The 22,266-nt window shown below is 41.7% G+C and overlaps 1 protein-coding gene across 1 annotated transcript; it reads right to left on the bottom strand.

Moving 5' to 3' along the window:
• Nucleotides 1-19,882: 19,882 nt before the first annotated feature.
• On the bottom strand, nt 19,883-20,803 carry LOC134646390 (olfactory receptor 6N2-like). The gene has a single exon (XM_063500274.1). The coding sequence runs from the start codon at nt 20,801-20,803 to the stop codon at nt 19,883-19,885; it is 921 nt and encodes a 306-aa protein (XP_063356344.1).
• Nucleotides 20,804-22,266: the final 1,463 nt, after the last annotated feature.

Below are 22,266 nucleotides of genomic sequence, written 5' to 3'. Positions count from 1 at the left end.
GAATTTAAAATAAAAATGCGTTAATTACAAAACAGATGTTTAGCAACACAAACAGTATATATGAAGAAAAAAATCTAAATTACACTCACATGCAACCTGTGTTGTCTGTATTATTCTTTTAAAGATATCTGAACTTCAAATACAAGTACACTCATTAATCAAATGCATATAGTGAATCATATGTATGTGGATTGAAGACGAGTTTTATTGGTTTGCTTCATCCTTGAGGGAGCTGAACTGTGAGAGTCGGTTACATCATGGATCATCATTAGCCTCTTTTACTTGAGGCGCTGGCAGTTACAAGTAATGGATCATTAGTTGCAGCTAACAATGACAATGATCAGCCAACTTCTAATAATCTAGTATCAAATTTTAATAATGTAGCAAGATTTTATTGTTGAGTGTATCCTGGCTTTTGTGCACTCAGGTTCATACCTTACTTTTCTTATCAGGAGCTTCGGTTTGGTTTCCATTCCAGGTAGTGTGGACTTATGCCTCGTGTACATTTTCAGTGTATATAAGGTGTGATGTAATTCATCAGCATTAAAAAAAACAAAACAAAAAAAAACCTTGGATAACGCCAATACTAGATAACAATAATAAAACCTTAATTAATAAAGGACATCAAGCTTGTGCATTACAAATATCCAACTTGTCATAAGTTTTTTTTTTATATTTATAGTCTAAATGACCTAAAAAGGCTCTTGGTTGTATGTTCACAGAGTGAACAGTTGTTCTGTGGTAAGTTCTTGGAACATCCTCATCCACAAAGGAACTCATTTACAACCACCAATGCAGAGTATAGAATTTAAATAAACCCAGAGGCCTGAAATTATACCAGTGTTTTACTTCTTGATGTGCCAAGATAAACAATCTTATTATACACAATATGGAAAAGTGTTGTTATTTTTATGGCATTTATCATCTGTCTTCTTATGTTTTAGGAGTGATGCTAGTCAAAGAGTCATAAACACTTACCTTTGCCCAATGTGATGTGGATGACAGTAAAAAGAGAATTACTGTGGAGAGCTTGTGCTTTTAGTGTTTCTAGTGTGATTCCCAGCAGTGGGAAGTAATAAAGTACAAATTAAGTTCTTTACTTGAGCATTTTTCTTTTTGGACAACTTAATCTGTATTTTCTACAGGATTATTACTTTTGATTCGAGACATGTGATGGAAGTTTTTATTTCCCAGCTCTAAACACCTTCAAACATCAAAGCAATTTGAGCTTAAACAGTAACACATGAAAGGCAGTCCTGTTGGTGTATTAGTCACCAGAGGTTATCGTAAAGAAATGAAAGAGGCAAAGTAATATCATTTATGCATTCCTTACAGTGACATCGTCAGGGGTAATGTGGGCTGATGTTTATTGGTACAACACCTGAACTAGTGCAGATGAGCTGTGGTTGCGGTGCATCATTCTATCAGTTCAACAAATCTCAGCAAATACTCAAACTGTTTGTGTTCAGTTAGTGCCTGGTCTAAGAGACAATTCTTCTTAGGGAATATGAAGATCGGACTCCTGTCAAGCAAGCTGAATCTTCACCTGCTGTTGTGCAGGCAGGAATGGGAGTTTACTTTGATGAACACAGCGGGCAGACCCCCGAAAGACAGCAAGTGTAGTGGTACGGGCCAGGTACAAAGAGGAACAGAGAGATGGGGAAATGAGTGACATTTGTGGTCTCCATTATCACTGACACCACTGGTGGCATTTCAATGATATTGGAGACGACAAAACTTAGTGCAGTCAATAATAAACCTGCACAGATTACTAAGAAGCTGGAGTAGACCTTCCCCTCGCTCCTCTAGCTGCCATCCACTGACCCTATAAAAGTATCCTGTTGTGAGCCAAGTACTTCTGCTTTAGCATCTACTATCTTGTGAAAAACTCCAAGTATACCACAGACCTCTGCAGCTCAATCCAAAATAAGCGCATTTCTTCTAAAATAAATGACCACAGCCAAATAAATAAGTGTTGATGAGGAGCTGGCTAAGACGATAGATAGTGATATTTAAGCATTTCGACTGTGAGTACAAAACATTTCAAACTTTTGTAAAGGCCTTAAACCCTGTGTATATTCTCTCCAGCAGTAGAAAATGCATGAAAACAAGATTTTTATGGAAATACCAAATAAAAAAATGAAGTTAATACTGAATGAATGACCATTCGGAAGCTGTAAGAGCCAGTTCTTAAGGGAGCTGAGCCAAAAGAACGAAATCTTTAACAGAAGCTGGATTTCCTATTATTATTTGCTTCACTTGTTGGGCAAATGCTGCAAGGTAAGTGAGCAGAGCAATTCTGTAGTATAGTAGCAGTATAGAAACGAAAAATTTGCAGCATTGAACATGGGACAGCACCAGACTGTGACACGGTTCACGCCTACTGGCTGAAAAAGCTGACTGCACTCCACAAGCATCTGGCAGCACACATGAACCAGCTGCTAGTTGATTAGAGACACCCAGAATGGCTAACCGAAGGCCGGACAGTCCTGATCCTCAAGGATCTCCAGAAGGGACCGGTCCAATCCAAATACCAACCAATAGCCTGCCACAGTACCACATGGAAGGTCCTGTCAGGCATCATAAACGCTAAGATGACTAGGCACATGCCTCAATACATGAGTGGGGCACAGAAAGGAATTGGGAAGAATACCAGAGGTGCAAAACACTAGCTACTGGTAGACCAAGCAATCACCCGAGACTGCAAGACTAGGCTGACCAACCTGTGCACTGTGTGGATTGATTACAAGAAGGCCTATGACTCGATGCCCCACACCTGGATTCTGGAATGCTTGGAACTATACAAGATCAACAGGTCCCTAATCATCATGATGTGGCGTACAACACTAAGAGGCCAACTTCAAGCCAATAGCACAAGTCACTATCAAGTGCAGGATCTACCAAGGAGATGCGCTGTCCACACTGCTTTTCTGCATAGGCCTGAACCCCCTCAGTGAAATCATTAACAAAACTGGTTATGAAAACCAACTACAGAATGGAGCAGTTGATAGGCGGCTTCTCTGCATGGATGACATCAAGCTGTATGCCAAGATTGAACGAGACATCAATTCACGGATTCACACCACCAGGATGTACAGCAATGACACTGGAATATTGTTCAGACTGGAGAAGTGTAGTCGGATGATAACGAGAGAGGTAAGGTGAGACAAACCAGCACATAACAGCAGGGTGCAAGATGCTAGCAGGCAGGGCATACATGGCATGCTATCACCAAGTGGCTGGCATAGCATACAGAAATATCTTTGTTGAATATGGCATGGAGGTGGTGGAGAATGACCGAGCTAAGATCCTGTGGGATTTCCAGATACAGACAGAAAAAATGGTGGCGGCTAACCAACCGGACATAGTACTGGTAGACAAACAGAAGAAGACAGCTGTAGTGATAGATGTAGCGGTTCGGAATGTTTAAAGCTGTTCTGCAGCAATGGCAGTTGATCAAGCCTTGAAAGATGGTGCTACAAATTTTTACAGGTGTTCCAACGTTTTTCTGGATTACTTACAACTAGTGCTGTCAGCGTTAATCTCATTAAAATGACGTTAACGGCATAGCCACATTAACTCGGCAAATCTCTGTTAGAGAGTTAGTGCAGTTCGCCCCATGTGTGGGGCTAATTTATGGATTCATATATAAAGCAGTAGTTCCAACTCCCAAAAAGTAGGGTTTTCTCTGAAATGCTAAAAGTCATGCCATAGTAATGGTATTATAACAAAGTGTAAGTGATTACAAATGACAGCAACTGTCAAGAAAACTGCATAGAGTTTAATGGAATGGGTTTCCATGACCCAGCAGGTGCATCCAAGCATCATCAGGCTCAATGCAAAGAATCAGACGCAGTAGTGTAGTACCTTGTGTGCTTTTTCTGTTGCTGCTGCATAGTACTTCTAACATTACACAAGTTAATGTCACGCCATTCATAAATCACTGACTTTGCCCACTTTCTAAAGCACGGACTTTGCCCACTTTCTAAAGCACGGACTCTGCCCACTTTCTTGAGTAGGTCTACCTACAAGAGAATGGTGAAAAGTCTTTGCTTAAAATAAGCCTCATTATTGTCTTTTCTTGGTTATTATGTAGCACTTGGTAAAGTGTAAAGCTAAAATATGTCTAAAACATTGCATAAATCTGTTGGTATTTGTGTTATTCAACTATATGTTTGGGTTTTTGGCTGCTACATGTTTTCCACCAGTAGAGGGCAGTCACGGCAAAAAGAAAAGAAAACAATGTTATGTAAAAAAAGAAAAAAAGAAGAGAGTATTCTTTTGGGTTCTGTATGTGAAAGCCACGGTTCTGGAGTACCCAAATAAACTCGGTTTGCTGTCTACACCAAGTTGTCCTGGAGTGGTGTAACATTTTGGAGGTTCCGCCGAGATCGTTTTGGGACTACTTCACACAGAGGAACACGGTAAAGGAGCGTGACAGAGCAAAGGGGCTAATGCTAACGGATTGCAACAGTCTAGCTAATGCGACGCAAACTGTGTTTTCTCCGGTCAGATACACTGAGAGAGCTTCACTCGTCTTAGTTATCTTTCAAGCATGTCTGAGAACCGTGAAGATTTTTTGTTGGAGTTGGAGCAGAAGTTATGGACTTTCTGTGGAAGAACTGCTCAGAGTATGTGAACTATGTAATATTACAGAAAAGGACAGCGAAGAAATACAAAGCAAATCTCGCAGAGCTCTCGTTAAGCTTATTAGCCAGTTCTGTGAACGAGAAGAGTTTTTGCAACGAGAGGATGAAGGCATGTCGGTGCTTCTGGAGCTAAATGATGTGCTGGTTTTGCTGGTGGAGGCGCGGTCAGCGGCTGTCGGCGCAGGAGCGGCGGCCCGGTCTTCATCTTCAGACAGAGCGGGGATGACGGCGGAGGCTGTGCACGAGGGGCAACTCGCAGTGGCGCGGGCACCTCCGGAGCGGCGGACGGGGCCGATGACATCGCTGGAGCATCAGGCGGCTCAAGGGACATCAGCGGAGCGGCAGGTGGCCATGAGGACGTCGCTGGACGGCGAAACACAGCGCAGGGGGAGAGACTGCATTGGCAACAGCTGCTGTAATGTTTCATCAGGTGGATTCAGAAAAGACTTCTGGATAAGTGGACATGTGGGTGAGTCAACAGCTAAAGACACGCTGAGTTTCAGTAGCTTAGAGCACCAGATGGAAAGTGGCTTAAAAACGGGCTACTCTGAAGCTGAGATCGTGGAGGCTGTCATACGTGCCATCAGTCCTGGGTTAAAACTAAGGAGCTATTTGGAAGGGAAAGAAGATCTCACATTGACCAGCCTGAGACAAGTTCTAAAAGCCCATTATGCAGAAACGGATGCAACAGTACTGTATCAGCAATTAACCAAAGCTACACAGGGGGCAAATGAAACACCACTCGAGTTCCTGATTAGAGTGCTGGATTTGCGTCAAAAAATTCTTTTTGCATCTGAGTCCCAGTCTAGCCTAAAGTACAACAAAGAACTTGTTCAAAGTCAATGTTTTCAGTCCATTAGAACAGGTCTTCTAAATGACAATGTCAGAGCAGAAATGAGAGTATATTTGCAGGATGAAAACTGTAGCGATGAACTCTTATTAATGAAAATGCAAACAGCCCAGTACAATGAAAGCGAGAGAGCGTTAAAGGCAAAAGCCCACAGGTCATTTAGAACAGGACTAAATGTAGTTGAGCAGAATGTAGCGCTTACTGATCCCTGCACAAGCCAGCCTGATACAAAACCAGCTAAACCCCTCAAAGATAACTCCTTATTTGCAAAAATTGAGGAAAGTAACTCAGCAATCAGGGAACTTACAGGACAGGTAGCTTCACTAGTACAAACTGTCCAACGGGATAGAAGTGGTGACGGTGATAGGCAAGCCAGGGTGTACAGAAAGTCAGCTCAGAGACCAAAAAGCCGATGCTCTGCATGTCAACAAGAAAACAGGGACTGTGACCATTGTTTCAAATGTGGCAGTGACTCTCACTGGGCAAAAGGATGTAAAGTAAGGGGAGCTCAGAAGCAGGGAAACTGGGCGGGGCTGTGACTGCGGGACAAGCCACAGCTTCAGCACCAATGTCCCAATGTGATAACATTCCCAAGGCCCAAAGCTTATCCCTTGCATCACCAACTGACTCAGGAAATCCTAAAATTAGGAACCAACCCCCAAACGTGTTCAATCTGAGTACCAAAAAAAGAAAAGTAGCACAGCTCGTGGGCAAAAAGTGTCTAGTATGGTGTAGAATGAACAACTGCAAAACACAGGCACTGTGGGACACGGGAGCCCAAGTTTCAATAATGAGTGCATGCTGGAAATCAGACAACTTACCTCACTTAGAAGTTCACCCCATTAGTGATTTACTAAGTAAGGATGAACTTTTAGACTTGAGAGCCGTAAATGGATCTGAAGTCCCTTTCCAGGGTTGGGTAGAAGTTAGCCTTAGCCTTTGTGATCCGAGAGGAAAAGCTGTAGCTCAGAATGAGGTTTGGGTTCCAATCCTAGTAAGTCAGGATGTGATGCAGAAACCAATAATAGGGTTTAATGCTATTGAGGAACTGATAAAAAAAGACACTACTCAGTCCAGTGAAAGCTTGTCTTTACTCAGAAACTCTCTAAGAGTAGGATCAAGCAAAGCAGAAGCACTGTTGAACCTTATCCACACCACCAGTAGCGAGATAGTTACTTATCCTGTCAGATCAGGACGCAAAGCTATTGTCGTACCGAGTGGACAAATGTACGGCATTAGTTGTTCCATCAAAACAGACTTAAAGGTAAAAAGTGAAATGCTTTTTGAGCCAGATGAAAACTTGTCTTTAGATGAGGGTCTGAAATCTAACTGCCAGTTGCTGTCTGTATCAGGCAGTACCCGCAAAGTCAATATCTATGTTACTAATGTTACCAAACATGACATTGTGTTGCCACCTAAAACCCTTCTAGGTAACATAGAGAGGGTAACACACAGTTATCCTGTGAATCTCAAAGAAGCTCAGATAGGTTCGGTTGTAGAAAAAGACAATCAGAACTCACCTAGCTTATCAGAAGAGCCTTGGGAACCACCTGTCAATTTGGGCCACCTTAACACAGAACAACAGGCAGCTGTCATGGAAATGTTAAGGGAGGAGTCAGGCGCATTTGCTAAACACAAAGAGGAAGTTGGTTACATAAAAAATCTAAAAATGGATATTAAACTCACTGATCAGATTCCTGTAGCCACATCCTATAATGCGGTCCCACGTTCTCTCTATGATGAAGTAAAAAGTCACATTCAGGACTTGTTAAAAAAAGACTTTATTCGCAAATCAACCTCACCATATGCCTCTCCAATAGTGTGTGTGAGGAGGCGGGATGGAGGCCTGAGACTATGTGTGGATTATAGGGGTCTCAATAAAAAGACCATTCCAGACAGACACCCTATTCCACGAATACAGGAAATCCTTGATGGACTTGGCGGCAATAGGTGGTTTAGTGTGCTTGACCAAGGCAAAGCGTATTATCAAGGTGAAATCAGCGAAGACTCAAAAAAATATACCGCCTTCACAACACCCTGGGGGCTGTATGAATGGAATAGAATTCCATTTGGACTCACCAATGCGCCTTCAGCTTTCCAACGTAGTATGGAGGAAAGTTTAGAAGGCTTGAGGGACAAAATATGCACTCCATATTTAGATGATGTTTTAGTGTACAGTCAAACATTTGAGCAGCATATTGAAGATTTGAGATCAGTTCTCAAACGTCAGCAGGCTTGGGGAGTAAAACTAAGACCTGATAAATGTGACTTGTTTAAAAATGAGGTCCGCTACGTGGGCAAAATCATTTCAGCAGACGGTTACAAAATGGATGAAAAAGAGGTACAAGCAGTACGAGCTTTGAAGGACAACCCACCAACAAACATCAGAGCTGAGGAAGCTTTTAGGATTTTTAGTATACTACCGAAGCTATGTACAAGATTTTTCAAGACATGCAAAGTGCCTATATGATTTACTCTCAGTTGACCACACCCAAACACCAGCGCGGTCAGCCAAGGCGGGGCATGCTGCACCCACCCAAAAAATCATGTGGAGTGACAGCCACCAAAAAGCACTAGACTATTTGGTGGATGTTTTGACTAATCCACCTGTGATGGCTTATCCTAAGTTTGAGGAACCCTTCATTCTGCACATCGATGCATCAGAAGAAGGCCTTGGTGCAGTTTTGTACCAGAGGCAGGACAGTAAATTAAGAGTAATTGGATATGGATCAAGAACATTAACACAGGCTGAGAAGAACTACAGGTGGCACTCAGGGAAACTTGAGTTTTTGGCACTAAAATGGGCAGTGACTGAGCGCTTTAGAGACTATTTGTTCTATGCTCCGTCAGTGACAGTATACAGTGACAACAACCCTTTAACCTATGTTTTAGGCACAGCTAAACTGAATGCGACAGGACACAGATGGGTTTCCGAGCTGGCTGATTTTACCATAACACTGAAATACCGACCCGGAAAAACTAACGTGGATGCAGACTTTTTGTCCAGAACACCTTCTAGTATGGACTCATACATGTCAGAATGTACTGAGCTGTGTTCGCCTGAAGTGTTAAGCGCAGTACTGAATGCCATTGAAACACAGGAAGAAAAGCAACTGGATTGGATATCAGCTATAACGTGCAATCCAGAAGTAAATAAAATACTTACAGAAACTCAGCCAGATGTGAGAATCACAACACAGGAGCTATTACAAGCTCAAAAGCAGGACTCTGCCATTGCTTATGTTCTCAACTTAAAGAGTACAGGTGCAAGCTTTGACAACACATCAGCGACCAAAACTCCTAAAGTAAAACAGCTACTACATGAGTGGAAAAAGCTGTTTATTTCAGATGATGGGTTGCTGATACGAAAGACTGTGACTTGTACTCAGATTGTGATTCCAGACTCTTACAAAGAACTGGTGTACAAACACCTTCACTGCGAAATGGGTCACTTGGGGGTAGACCGTGTGATGAATTTGGCAAGGAGTAGGTTTTATTGGCCGAATATGTACAAAGATATTGAGTTTTTCATCACACAGGTGTGCAAATGTAATATTCAGAAAAAACCTACAGTTCAGCGTAGGGCCCCCATGTGTCACGTGCCGGCTACTGCACCCTTTGAAATGGTTTCAATAGACTATGTCCATCTCGAAAAGAGCAGGGGAGGGTATGAGTATATTTTAGTGTTACAGGACAACTTCACCAAGTTTGCTCAAGCCTACCCTACACGCAACAAATCTGGCAAAACAGCAGCAGATAAAATTTTTAATGACTTTTCCTTGAAATTTGGTTTTCCTGGTAAATTACATCATGATCAAGGCAGAGAATTTGAAAACCATTTATTCAAACAGCTGCAGAAGTACACAGGAATAGCCAATTCAAAGACTACACCCTACCATCCACAGGGGAACCCAGTGGAAAGGTTTAATTGCACCTTGCTGTCAATGCTGCGGACCCTGGATGAGGAAAAGAAAGAAAACTGGAGTGACTATGTAAATAAAGTTGTGCATGCCTATAATTGCACAACTAGTGACTCGACAGGATACTCGCCCTTTTATTTACTCTTTGGTAGACATCCACGTCTCCCTATTGATGTAATTTTTGGACTGAGTGAGACAAACAAATGCAAATCACATGAGGATTATGCTCACAAATGGCAACAACAGATGGAAGAAGCATATGACATTGCATCCAGAAACATTAAAAAGACTCTGGCAAGAGGAAAATCACATTATGACCAGAAGAGACAAAGTGCTGTACTCTCACCTGGGGACAGGGTACTTGTCAGGAACATGTCAGAGAGGGGAGGCCCGGGAAAGTTACGCTCCTATTGGGAGGATCAAGTTCACATAGTGATCTCCCAAAAGGGGGAAAATAGCCCTGTTTATGAGGTCAAGCCGGAGCGTGGTACTGGACGAGGTCGTATTCTCCACCGCAACATGTTAATGCCCTGTAATGCATTACCGCTTCCCAAAATAACAAGAACTGAACAAAGCAGACACAAAAACACTACACAGACACAAAAACAAAGAGACCTACAAGATGCATTGAACCATATAGAGAGTTCAGATGATGAGGAGCAGTATTGGTCTCAGAGAGTGAGGCACCACCACTGTCAGCCTCAAGGGGATTCGATGGTGTCTGCACCTGCTACTGAACCTGACCAGGACCTTCAGCAAAAGAGCACGGAGCTTAGAGTGGACGCTGAAGAGTTTCAAGCAGATATGGTGAATGGACAGGATAACACTGAACATGACATCTCAGCATCATCAGACACTGTTGCTTCGCCAGATCAGCCCAGTGAAATGAACCCAGAACTGTCAGAACCGCAGCTGAGAAGATCTCAAAGGGAGAGATGTCCACGGAAAATATTGACTTATGATGCATTTGGCCAACCAGTTCAAAGAGTAATTGGTCAAAGTGTTAACCCATTGTATGCCAGTGCAACAGCATCTCCATTCTATGAACAGTTTGGATTACCTTGGGCAGCTCTACAAATGCCTTACTATCCAGCTTATGTACCAGTTAGTGATTATTGAACTGTGAAAGAGCTTTTCTGAATTTAAATGATGTTATTTTTCAAAAATGTATGAGTACTTACAAGGTCTTACCAGTATGGTGACACAAGTATTTGATGCTTTTGAGATGGTAGCGTAAGACATTGGATTGTGTTATGTTTGATGAGGTTAATTGTGATTAAATGGTTACTATCTAAGTTGACAAGCTCCGGAGCACGTGATGAAGTGATAGTAATGTCTTAGAGGGTAATATTTCTATGTGGACTATTGGAAACAACTCAGCATTGTTATAAGCCTATGCTTATCTGGTAAGAGAGTAACAAGTGATTCTGTCACCTGAGGTCCAATAGTGCATCGTGAAAGTGATCTTAAAGCACTGCTATACCCTATCCCAACTTACGCCATCTCCACATTGTCACAAGAAAAAAGAAGTATATTTGTTTATTTTTGTTTCTTATTTTCATGTTTTGTCAATGTTGGGACAACATTTATTTAGCAGGGGAGGAATGTAGCACTTGGTAAAGTGTAAAGCTAAAATATGTCTAAAACATTGCATAAATCTGTTGGTATTTGTGTTATTCAACTATATGTTTGGGTTTTTGGCTGCTACATGTTTTCCACCAGTAGAGGGCAGTCACGGCAAAAAGAAAAGAAAACAATGTTCTGTAAAAAAAGAAAAAAAGAAGAGAGTATTCTTTTGGGTTCTGTATGTGAAAGCCACGGTTCTGGAGTACCCAAATAAACTCGGTTTGCTGTCTACACCAAGTTGTCCTGGAGTGGTGTAACAATTACCTGAAAACTGTCCACAGATAATACTGTATGACATTATATGACCAATGATTATCAAGATTGACTTGATTAATTAAACTTTCAGTACATGTTTTAATGAGCCACATAGTACCCATAATAATATCTGTTTACTTTGACTACTTTACGTTGTTGTTGAAGGCTACACTTTAAAGGGCATGCCTATTAATACCTAGCTGAAGTTTAATTGCTCTCTAGGGCCAAAGACATAATAACCTGTTGACCACCTTATCATTTTGACAGTTAGAGCTCTTAACTTAGCAACTAATTATGGCAGCAAATGAAGGAAACATTCTCTGGTCTTAAGACCCAAAGGTATACTGGATGTTTATTGTGATATAATATATTAGATCAGTTTCACGGGTCATAATAATGGGAGAACCTGCTCATTGTAGCGACTGAGTCATAATTAGCTGTTTAGAGACTGGCTGTAGTCCAGCCACTCCTATGAGGCTTGGCTTGTTGTCTTACACAGTGCAGGTGGCACAGATGTAAACTCACTAATGATACTCATTAAAGAATCCTTATATCATCATACAGATGCAATTGCAACACACAATTGGAAAATAATTTTTTTTCATTCTTCTAAGGCACACATGGTCTCACTCACACACACACACACACACACACTCACACACACACATATTACGTTGCCAAATGACCTTCTTGACTTCCTAAATGATACAGCTTTACAGCAGTGGTTAAGAGTGCATAAGTGCATCTTCAATTTTGGCTTTGATATTTTGAAGACAAAACAATTTCTTAATTGCTGAAATTGCAGAATGTCTGCAAGAATGCCTTATGGGAAATTCAAAAGAATTTTTCATTCAAAAAACACACCTTTCTTAAGTACTGTAAACGTGTAGCTGAAGGAAGTCATGTAGCAATTGGTCATGTGGTCAGCTGTAGACTAGTACATGTAAACAAGCCACAATGTGAGTGTGTGTTATTGATCCACTACAAATACTACTACCACATTTCATGCTGAGAGACAGCAAATGGCTGGATAAATGAAAGGCTTTGAAATGCGCTTTACAATTCCACTATTCATTCACACTGGTGGAGGCAAGCTACAATTGTAGCCACAGCTGCCCTGGGGCAGACTGACAGAAGCAAAGCTGCCATATCGCGCCATCGGCCCCTCTGGCCAACAGGTGAAGTCTTGCCCAAGGACACAACAACCAAGACAGACAAAGCTGGGGATCGAACCGGCAACCTTCCAGTTACAAAATGAATTTCCCAACCCCCTGAACCACAGTCGCCCATCACTCACCCTAGTGACTTCTTCAGGAGAAGTTACTTGTATGAGTGTCAAAACGTTTCTCCCACTGAAAACGCTACCTCCAGATGAACGGAATCAACTTTTGGAGATTTACTTACCTGAATGATTGAGAATGCAACAAGACACTTTCCATTTGACGTGTATTCATCTGTAATCTCAGCCAAACCAATTTACTCACGACCAAATAAAACACTGAAACAAACCAAAGAATAACATTTCGAAGTTATCTAAGTGACTTCTATATCATGTTTAACCTGACTAGTGAAAGACCGCGGGGGGTTTGAAAACGATGTGCCAGGAGTTTGCTGTTCTCACCCTGGCTAGCTATTGAGCTGGTGGGTAACAGACGTCTCCGAAAACTTCAGAGCACTTTTCAAGCATGTGATGTCTTGATAAACTGAGCAGATATTTGAAGTTCACACATGTACATTCTCGCCTGAAAATATCTTGAAAGTTTATTTTGTGACCCAGAAAGAGTAATATTAAAACTAAGTAGCTGCCGACATTGTTGGAAACTGGAATTGGCTATGAATTCTGAGATATGGTGGGCCACGAAGGATACACCTGACCCATCCTTCAAATCTGGGGAAAAGGAAACGCATTTATCGGCTGCATTTGGAGAAGTCTACGAATTTGGACAGCGTTTGTCGCGTCGCTGTGATGTAATCGGCCTTCAAATGTGGCCTCAGGAGAATGCAGCCTATGAATTTAGACACCCCATTGTAAGGTTTGCAGCAGCCTACAACAATAAAGAGAAACGCTAACAATCAAATGATACCCATTGAGCAAGCATTTGGCGATGGCAGGAAGGAAAAGCTCCTTTCTATCAGGAAACCTCTGGCAGAACCAGGTTCTGCTGTGACTGGTTGTGGGTGAATTTTGGATTGAAAATCAAGCAAAAAGATGAAATTGTTGAGTATATGCTTTACTTCATAAACTGTATTTAAAACACCATTCAAATAAAAAAATCTATTTATTCTCTAGTGGGTTTTTTGTATTTACCTTTTTATAAAAATCCCCTCTCGCCCCTGCAGATCCTTCTTCAAGCTCGAGTCCTCTACCAGAGGCCTGGGAGCTTGAAAGTCCTGTGCAGTATCTTAGCTGTTCCTAGGACTGTGCTCTTCTGGACAGAGATCTCGGATGTTGTTCCTGGGATCTGCTGGAGCCACACGCCCTACATAGGGGTCACTGCACCTAGTGCTCCGAATACCACTGGGACCACTGTTACCTTCACCCTCCACATCTTCTCCAGCTTTTCTCTGAGCCATTGGTGCTTCTCGTGTTCCTTCTTCCTGATGTTGCTGTCATTTGGTATCGCTACGTCTATCACAACGGCCATCTTATTCTACTTGTCTACCACTACTATGTCCGGCTGGTTAGCCACCATCATTTTGTCCATCTGTTTCTGGAAGTCCCACAGAATCTTAGTTTGCTCATTCACTACCACCCTAGGGGGCATTTCCCATTTTGACTTTGGAACTTCCAGGTCGTAATTGGCACAGATGCAGATGTATACTATGCCGGCAACTTGGTTATTGCGTTCCATGTATGCCCTGCCTGCTAGCATCTTGCACCCTGCTGTTATGTGCTGGATTGTTTCAGGGCATCTTTACACAGCCTGCACATGGGGTCTTGCCTGGTGTGATAGACCCCAGCCTCTATCAATATTGTGCACAGAGGTTGTTCCTGTGCTGCCATGATTCATGCCTCTTTGCTGTCTCTCAGTCCAGCTTTGTCCAGCTACTGGTAGGATTTTTGGATGTCACCCACTTCCTCTATCTGCCGGTGGTACATACTGTAGAGGGGCCTATCCTTCCATGATGGTTCTTCTTCCTCCTCTTTCTTGGGTTTCTGACACCTGATGTATTCCCTGAGCACGTGATAGGGCTTTGGAGTTGATGTCACGCCGCAATGCATTGTGGGAGCGCGGCGCCATTTTCGGGGTCTAGAAATTAAAAAAAACACACTGTTGGAACGACAACTACAAGAAAGATGCTTAAAAGCAGCTCAAAAGAGAATGGACTGTATAGAGACCGATTGCATTCAGAAGCGAAGCAGCGGTACTTGCAGAAAATAGCGTGCATTGGAAATGTGGACCCGTATGAAATACGGCCGTGGAGTAGAAACCCTGAAGACCTACCGCTATTGACGTAGCCTGACATATTTTCGTACCTTGTCTGTGGAGTCAGCGAGTACAAGTCGTCATTCAAACAAAGGTAAGTCAGCTTGAGTACTGCGAGTGAAATGCGTTTGATTTCTCTCCAAACATTCAGATTAGTGCAGCATAAATTCATTCATGAGGGGGAAATTACAGTGAGAACATGTGGAGGCTCTGTTAGTTCAGTGCATTGATGTGACATTGTCCTGAACGATTTAGTTATTCTTTATGGTTAAAGAAATTGCAATGATTTATTCATATTTATTATAAATAATTCTAATTATACATCTTGCTTCAATATTTGTATCTTGTGTCACTAAAAATTCATTTTATTTTAGTTTTATACATTGATTAATGACCTGCAGAATCTCCTTATCATATTAAGTGATTCATAATTGTCACTTTATGCTTTCTCCATCTTGAAAGTGATGACATCCTTGCATTACATACTTTAGGTTCATTTTCTGCAGGCGGGTTTCTGAGAGAGAACAGGCAGATTTGGAATATAACATGCAGCGTTCTATAGATGGATACATAAAAAAAATGAAAAATTACATGTATGTGCTAACTTTCTAAACACTTTGTTACATTTATGATAAAGTAGATAAAACACATTTATGTCGGCCTTGACTCATTAAAGTTCTTGTCTTTAAATTAACTTTGTCTGTGTGTGTTTCAGGTACTGCACTCTCAAAGACTGAATGAACCAGCATTGCAGCCATGGGTCACTGTGAGCATCACAGCCGCCCGCTGCACCTGTATGGCCGGAGTCGTGGAGACCTGCAGCCATGTCGCTGCTCTTCTGTTTAATGTAGAAGCAAAAGTGCTGATCTGTGGCACAAGGACTGTTACAGATGAACCTGGGTTTTGCTGGGTAATGTGACCAAGATACAGTCAGTGGTTGGCCATAAGATAGACTTCTCCTCTTCAGCTGCCCAAAAAAAGGCTCTTGATCAAAACATAAACAGACCATCCGTATTGAAAGGTAAAAGGAGCCGTCCTCAAAAAGAAAAATCCCACCTGCTACTGTGGAGGAGTTGTCACCGCTATAATGCCATAATGTTTTATCTAGGGGTCTAGATTTATGCTTGTAGTGCACTGCCATGTAAATAATTTGCATTTACTAAATATGTACTGACTGAGTACCACTGTTCAAAAATTGAATAAAGAAACAAACTCTTTTTTTTTAAATTAAAACCACTTTATAGAACATCACATCAGTTACAATGTAGAATCCATGTCATTTATAGTTTACAAATGACAAAATGTTTACATAAAATCATGACAGTGTTTACATGATATCACCCACTACTAACACTACTTTATTTACTGTATCTTTTGGAAAAAAATACCGCTATTTATACAGCAAAAGACTTAAGAATATTTAACAGGAGCAAGTTTCATTTTTCCCTGGTTTTACTACCACACTGTTCACCAAAACGGCAGCAAACCTTCACCATCTTATCCAGAAGGGTCACCTCTTCACCCTCATGTTGGGTCTGTTCCCACAAACCCGCTAGTTCTAGAGACTTATTCATCATGAAAGAAAACAAGGCAACAGCGTTCGATCGATTACTTGCGCAAGGGAAGCCTCATTTGTGTCCAGCACGAAAATGACCCCAAATCCGGCCTCCTCTCGCTGCCTTTTATTGAGCACACAGTTCACACAAAAAGTAACGCCCACATAGTTTCTAAGACAAGGCATTGTGTGTGAACTTCTGTATGTAAGTAAGAATGTGTGTGTGTGTGTGTGTGTGTGTGTGTGTGTGTGTGTGTGTGTGTGTGTGTGTGTGTGTGTGTGGCCTCCTGCTGACCAAAAGGGTCATAAAAACAGGAAGCTTACAACACAAGGACCTTCACAAGGATTACTGTAATAAAAGACTACAGCCCCCCACCCAGAACCTCGAGAATCTGGGGAGGGGGACAGTGAAATTCCTTTCGTAGGGATGGTAAGCATAAAAATGACAAACATTTAACAATTCACTCTAACACCTCACATGGAAGAAGTAATCTGCTTGGCATGGTGGTTTGTTTGAAGCAGGTCCCTTGTGTAGCGCTGGAACCCAGTCACGATGTGTTTCATCCATTTCATAGGCTGGTTTGCTGCAATAATGCCAAATAATTAGCAACTCTATAAATAGAAGGTAGTTCTGCAACATCACTCATTAGGATGTTTGTTCTAATTTGCTATGACCTCAGAGTGCATCGAAAATAAAACTAATAGGCTATAAAGAGTGATATGAACATATTTAGAACTTACCGGAATGAAAATGTCTGGAGCACACCAACAGATATTTGGAGATGGAAGAGAACTGGATATCAGCTCGTCTCACAGCTGCTATCCAGGCTAGACGCCTTCGTTTGGTAACATCCGATACACGAGCTGCCTCGTGTTGCTTCCAGGTTGGGAAAGAATGAAAAGATAAACCATTTTCAAGCTTATTCTCTTGCCGGTCGTGCGATCGAACATTGCAGCCGACCACACAGCAAATATGAACCATGGCTGTTGTGTGTGCCTTCGCTCCTTTTTCGCTTGCGCTTTGTTTTGACCCCGAAAATGGCGCATCAGGCCAAAATCATTTCCACGCCCACCCCCGTGACATCACGCTCCAAAGCCCTATTGGTCGTGGCCATCTTCCTGATGTATTCGTGGATGTTTGTTGTTTCATCCTGGACTGTAGTACTGAAATTCACTAGTCTCCGCTTCCTTCCTTCCGCTTAGCATACAGCCTCAGGGTGCTGGACTTGGGGTGAAACCCTCCATGCATGGTAAGGAGCTTCCTCGTCTTGATGTTACTGGCTTCTATCGCCTCCTTTGGCCAGCTTCTTATCTCAGCAGGGTACCTGATCACGGTGTAGGTGTTGATAGATCTTGTTCTTAACCATCAGCTGACTCCTCAGAACTTGCCTGACCCTCTGCAGATACTTGTTGGCTGCAGCTTTCCTAGCGGGCTCTTTATGGTTCACATTTGCCTGTGGGATCACCAGTTACTTTTAGCTCTCCTCAATGTTTGCAATGTTGCCTTCTGATAGTGCATTTCCCTTGCTTCTGACTACCTTCCCTCCCTTTGTTACCATCCGACTACACTTCTCTAGTCTGAACAACATTCCGATGTATATCCTGATGGTGTGGATTAGTGAATCAGGGACTCTTGGAATACAAAGGGTGGCTGTGGTTCAGATGGTAGAGCGGATCAGCTACTGATTGGAAGGTTGGTGGTTCGATCCTTGGCTTCCCAGTCTGCATGTCAAATATCCTTGGGCAAGATACTAACCCCAAGTTGCCCTCCGATGCGTTCATCAGAGTGTGAATGTAGATTAGTTTGCACTGGTGTTTAGAAGTGCTTGTATGAGTGGGTGTGAATGAGGCAAGTTGTATACAGCGCTTTGAGTACTCTGAGGGAGTAGAAAATATATAAGAATCAGTCCATTTGCAGCTTGATGTCATCTTGTAGAGGAGATGGCTGATTATTGCTTGAAGTTGGCCTCTAGTGTTGTACGCCACATCCCCATTGAGTTCTTGATGAAGGCTCTTAGCGTCTGGTTGATCTGGATATGGGCATCGAGTCATGGGCCTTCTTGTAATTATCCAAGGAGTGCACAGATTAACCAGTCTGGGGTGACTACACTGTCTACCAGGCGCTGGTGTTTTGTGCTTCTGGTATTCTTGCCAATTCTTTTCTGTACCCCGCGCATGTGCCTGTTCATCTTTGCCGCTATGATGCTTGACACGAGCTTCTATGTGGTACTGAGGCAGGTTATTTGCCAGTAGGTGGATGGGACCAGTCCCTTCTGGGGGTCCTTGGGGATCAGGGTTGTTTGACCTTTGGTTAGCCATTCTGGGTGTCTCTCGACTAGCAGCAGGTTCATTTGTGCTGACAGAAAGCAATTGGCTTCTTTAGTAGTAGTACTAGGCGTGAATCATGTTGGGGTCTGGTGCTATCCAACTCTTCAGCTGTCCACCGATGCCGTCTCGTTCCAGTAGCCCACTTCTCATCAGGGTGTCCTTGGTTCCTGGTTCCTAAAAGCTTATGCAGACTGAGCTGGTATGGCTTAATATTTGTGTCTCTTGCTCATGTCTAAGGTAGGCTTGGCTAGCATGGGGGGTCTAGCCTAAGACCCTTAGTGGATACAGACACCCGGTCAGGAATTGAACCTATGGCTCTTGTTCCCAAGGCATATAGTATTACCACTACGCTAAAGTTAGCAGTTGGCACCCCACTTCTTCTTTGTCTTTATCTAGGGATAAAATAGAAAGTGCAGACTCCCATTGGACAGCAGTCTGCCGCCTACTGGCAGCCAGTTCTTTGCAGGCTGTTTTTATGTATACTTATTACACAGAAACTACCACAGGTGTATCCAGGTAATAATCGCACACTTTTTAAGTTTGCTTTAATGGGTTATTATATGTTAGCAAATAGAAACAGGCAATTTTGCATTTTGCAACTCTGTTTCCTGTTTATTACACAGAATCTACCACATGTAACTGAGTGGTAATCACTCTTGTTTTGTCCTTGTTACTCTACTATTACCACGTTTTTACAGAGCTGTATTTCCATACTATTACCCCAAGTTTTGGGGCTCTTATTATCTTATTACATAAATTTCAAGGTAATATTACTCAGCTGCAACCACTGTTGCTACCATGATATTACTTGATTATTAAGTGGTTATTACTTTGGTAATCGCATAGAAAGTGCTACCACAATTTGAATTTGAAAAAAAAGGGGGGTTTTCCCCTTTCATTGACATTGATATGTCGGTGACAATACTAAAAAGGGCGTTCTGCATCACTGAGAGACCGGTAGCATTTGATTTATTTTACTAAATTGTTTTTGTGCATTTACAACCAACAATAGTAAATAATAATCTCTGACCAAAAAAAAGGAAAATGTGAAATGCAGGCAAATAAGCTGTTTAGACATCAAACTTTACCAGCAACAGTTTAAGAAAATGTTTATCTTTGCTTTATGACCATTACTTATGTCATCAGTAGAATAGCAGGCATTAACATTTATATAAATGCCATGGCATAATTATCCATTATCTAACTTTACAATTACATTACAATTGCCAATGAAATGTCATACATTTGATAATAGGGCGGCAATACCAGTGTTATTTAACATGACAAAACAATATCTTGAGGTTTTTAAAAATTTCATTCATTTTGAGTCCATATATAATTGGATTTAAAAGAGGATGGAATAAAATTGACTGAAAAGTCAATATTAAGCGAAGAGTTTTTGATAGATCAGATTCCAGTCGAACTATAATTACATCAAAAACAATAAAACAGGAAAAGTTGATTAACACCAGCAAGTGGGGTAAACATGTCTTTACAGCTTTTTTCCTCACTTCTCTGCAACTTTGGTAAGATACTCTGAGAATCCTGATGTATGTAAAAAGTATGAAAAGCAAAGGTAGAAGGGCAATATTTATCAACATGACCATACCATATACAGATATTGCCACTGAGGTCACACACTGAAGCTTATATCCTGAATTGTTACAAAAAATTCCTGTCAGAGTAAAGCTACAGAGTTTTACTTCAGAATACAACACAACTGACACTGCTGTCTCAAAAGCAGGTATAATCCAAGCTAAAACTAGAGAGACATATATAGTTATTCTATTCATAATAACTGGATATTGCAGGGGTTTGCATATAGACACATACCTGTCATATGCCATTGCTGCCAACAGTAAAAACTCTGACCCAGCTGAGGTGTAATATGAAAATCCTTGGAAAAGACAAAGCGGATACGATATAGTTTGTTTTTCTGACAAAACATCAGATAAAAGCTTCGGATAGATAGTCATGCTGTAAAGAACAGAGTTGATTAACAAAGCTGCAATAAAAATGTACATTGGCTCGTGAAGGTTTTTGTGAGTCCAAATAAGGCACACTATAGTGGAATTAAAGCAGAGTATCAGAATATAAAGTGTGAATATAACCACAAAATAGAGATACCTGTATTTGTGCAATTCTGCAAACCCACCAAATGTTAACAATGTTACATTTAATTCAACATCCATTGAATGAACAAAAATGTTATTGACCATGGAACTAGATTACATAAACTGTATTCATGAATAACAAATGAAAAGACAAGTGTTAGAGTGTTGGAGTAATATATTTCTAACACTAAACTAAGAAGGTAAGTGACTGACTATGTGGCTTTGTTTTATCAGAAAACCTTCCATCCTCTGTGGGACTCATTAAGTTCTCCACTAACATGTAAACAACTTCATGAAATCTAACCAGTTGACATTTATAGTCCTATGCCCTTCATTGTGTTTGCCCACACATTTTTTCAATCTATGGGACTAGAAAAGGCTTAGTAGCATAGGCAAAAGGTCGGCGTTGATGACAAAAAGGCTAAAGAAACACCTTAAATAAGAAGGTCTTTTTTTCTTGTTTCCATATGTGAATGAGGATGATCAAAGTCTTATAGCTGTGGGTTGGACCTCTAACTCTATTCAACCTGCGAGTCCCCTCAAGCTGGGGTCTTCTACCAGAGACCTGGGAACCTAAGGGTACTATGCAGTATTTCTAATGTTCCTAGGATTCCGCTCCTCTGGACAGAGATCTCAGATGCCGTTTCGCTATCTGATCATTGCCTTGAGTGCTCTGATTATCACAGAAACAACTGTGGCTTTCAACCGCTACATCTTCTCAAGTTCCTTTCTCAGTTTTTTAGTCTCAAGCTTATCGTGTTTCTTCTTCCCGATGTTGTTATCACTTTGTATAGAGAAATCTATCACTACAACTGTTCATGTATATTATGTCCGCCATCTGGTTATGGCGTTCGATGTATGCCCTACTGCACGCCTCTTCAAATGGCGGCCCGCGGGCCACATGCGGCCCAGAAGCAACCTCCGAGTGGCCCTGCCCGTGGTCCTAGCAGAAACGCAGAGAAAACGAAAAAAAAAAAAAATAGAAATTCCTACAGCATAGTGTGGACTATGAATGCAACACTCCTAGTAGCCTAGCAATATTCGACCCACAATGCACCGTGTTGTAAACATATCAAGCTATCATCGTAATGTATGATGTGACAACAGCATGTCTTTCTCAATCCACACGCGTAAAATTGACAGTGAAAACCGTCGGTTTAACCCTGCCTGGACTGACAAGTACTTATTCATTTTACCGCAAAATCCAAATGCCAAACCAATGTGTTTAATTTGCAGTGAATGTGTTGCGGTACTTAAAGATTACAATTTACGAAGACACCACAATGACAAACACCAGACTTTCTGCAAAAACTTTCCAGAGGGATCTCAGGAGAGAGCTGTAAAAGTACAGAGTTTAATTGCATCTTACAACCGGAGTTGTACTACCATGGTGAGGTCATGTACAGCCGAAGAGAGAGCTGCAGCAGCTTCCCTTCGTGTTTGCTGAATCTTGGCGAAGAAGAAAAGACCTTTCACAGATTCTGAAACCGTGAAAGAGTGCATGCTGGCCGTGGTGGATGAGGTGATAAACGAGTGAGTGT

This window comes from Pelmatolapia mariae, linkage group LG16_19 (assembly GCF_036321145.2).
Source record: "Pelmatolapia mariae isolate MD_Pm_ZW linkage group LG16_19, Pm_UMD_F_2, whole genome shotgun sequence".
Taxonomy (NCBI): Eukaryota; Metazoa; Chordata; class Actinopteri; order Cichliformes; family Cichlidae; genus Pelmatolapia; species Pelmatolapia mariae.
Note: the sequence above shows the minus strand (reverse complement) of the source record. Positions and strands in the feature narration are given on the sequence as shown.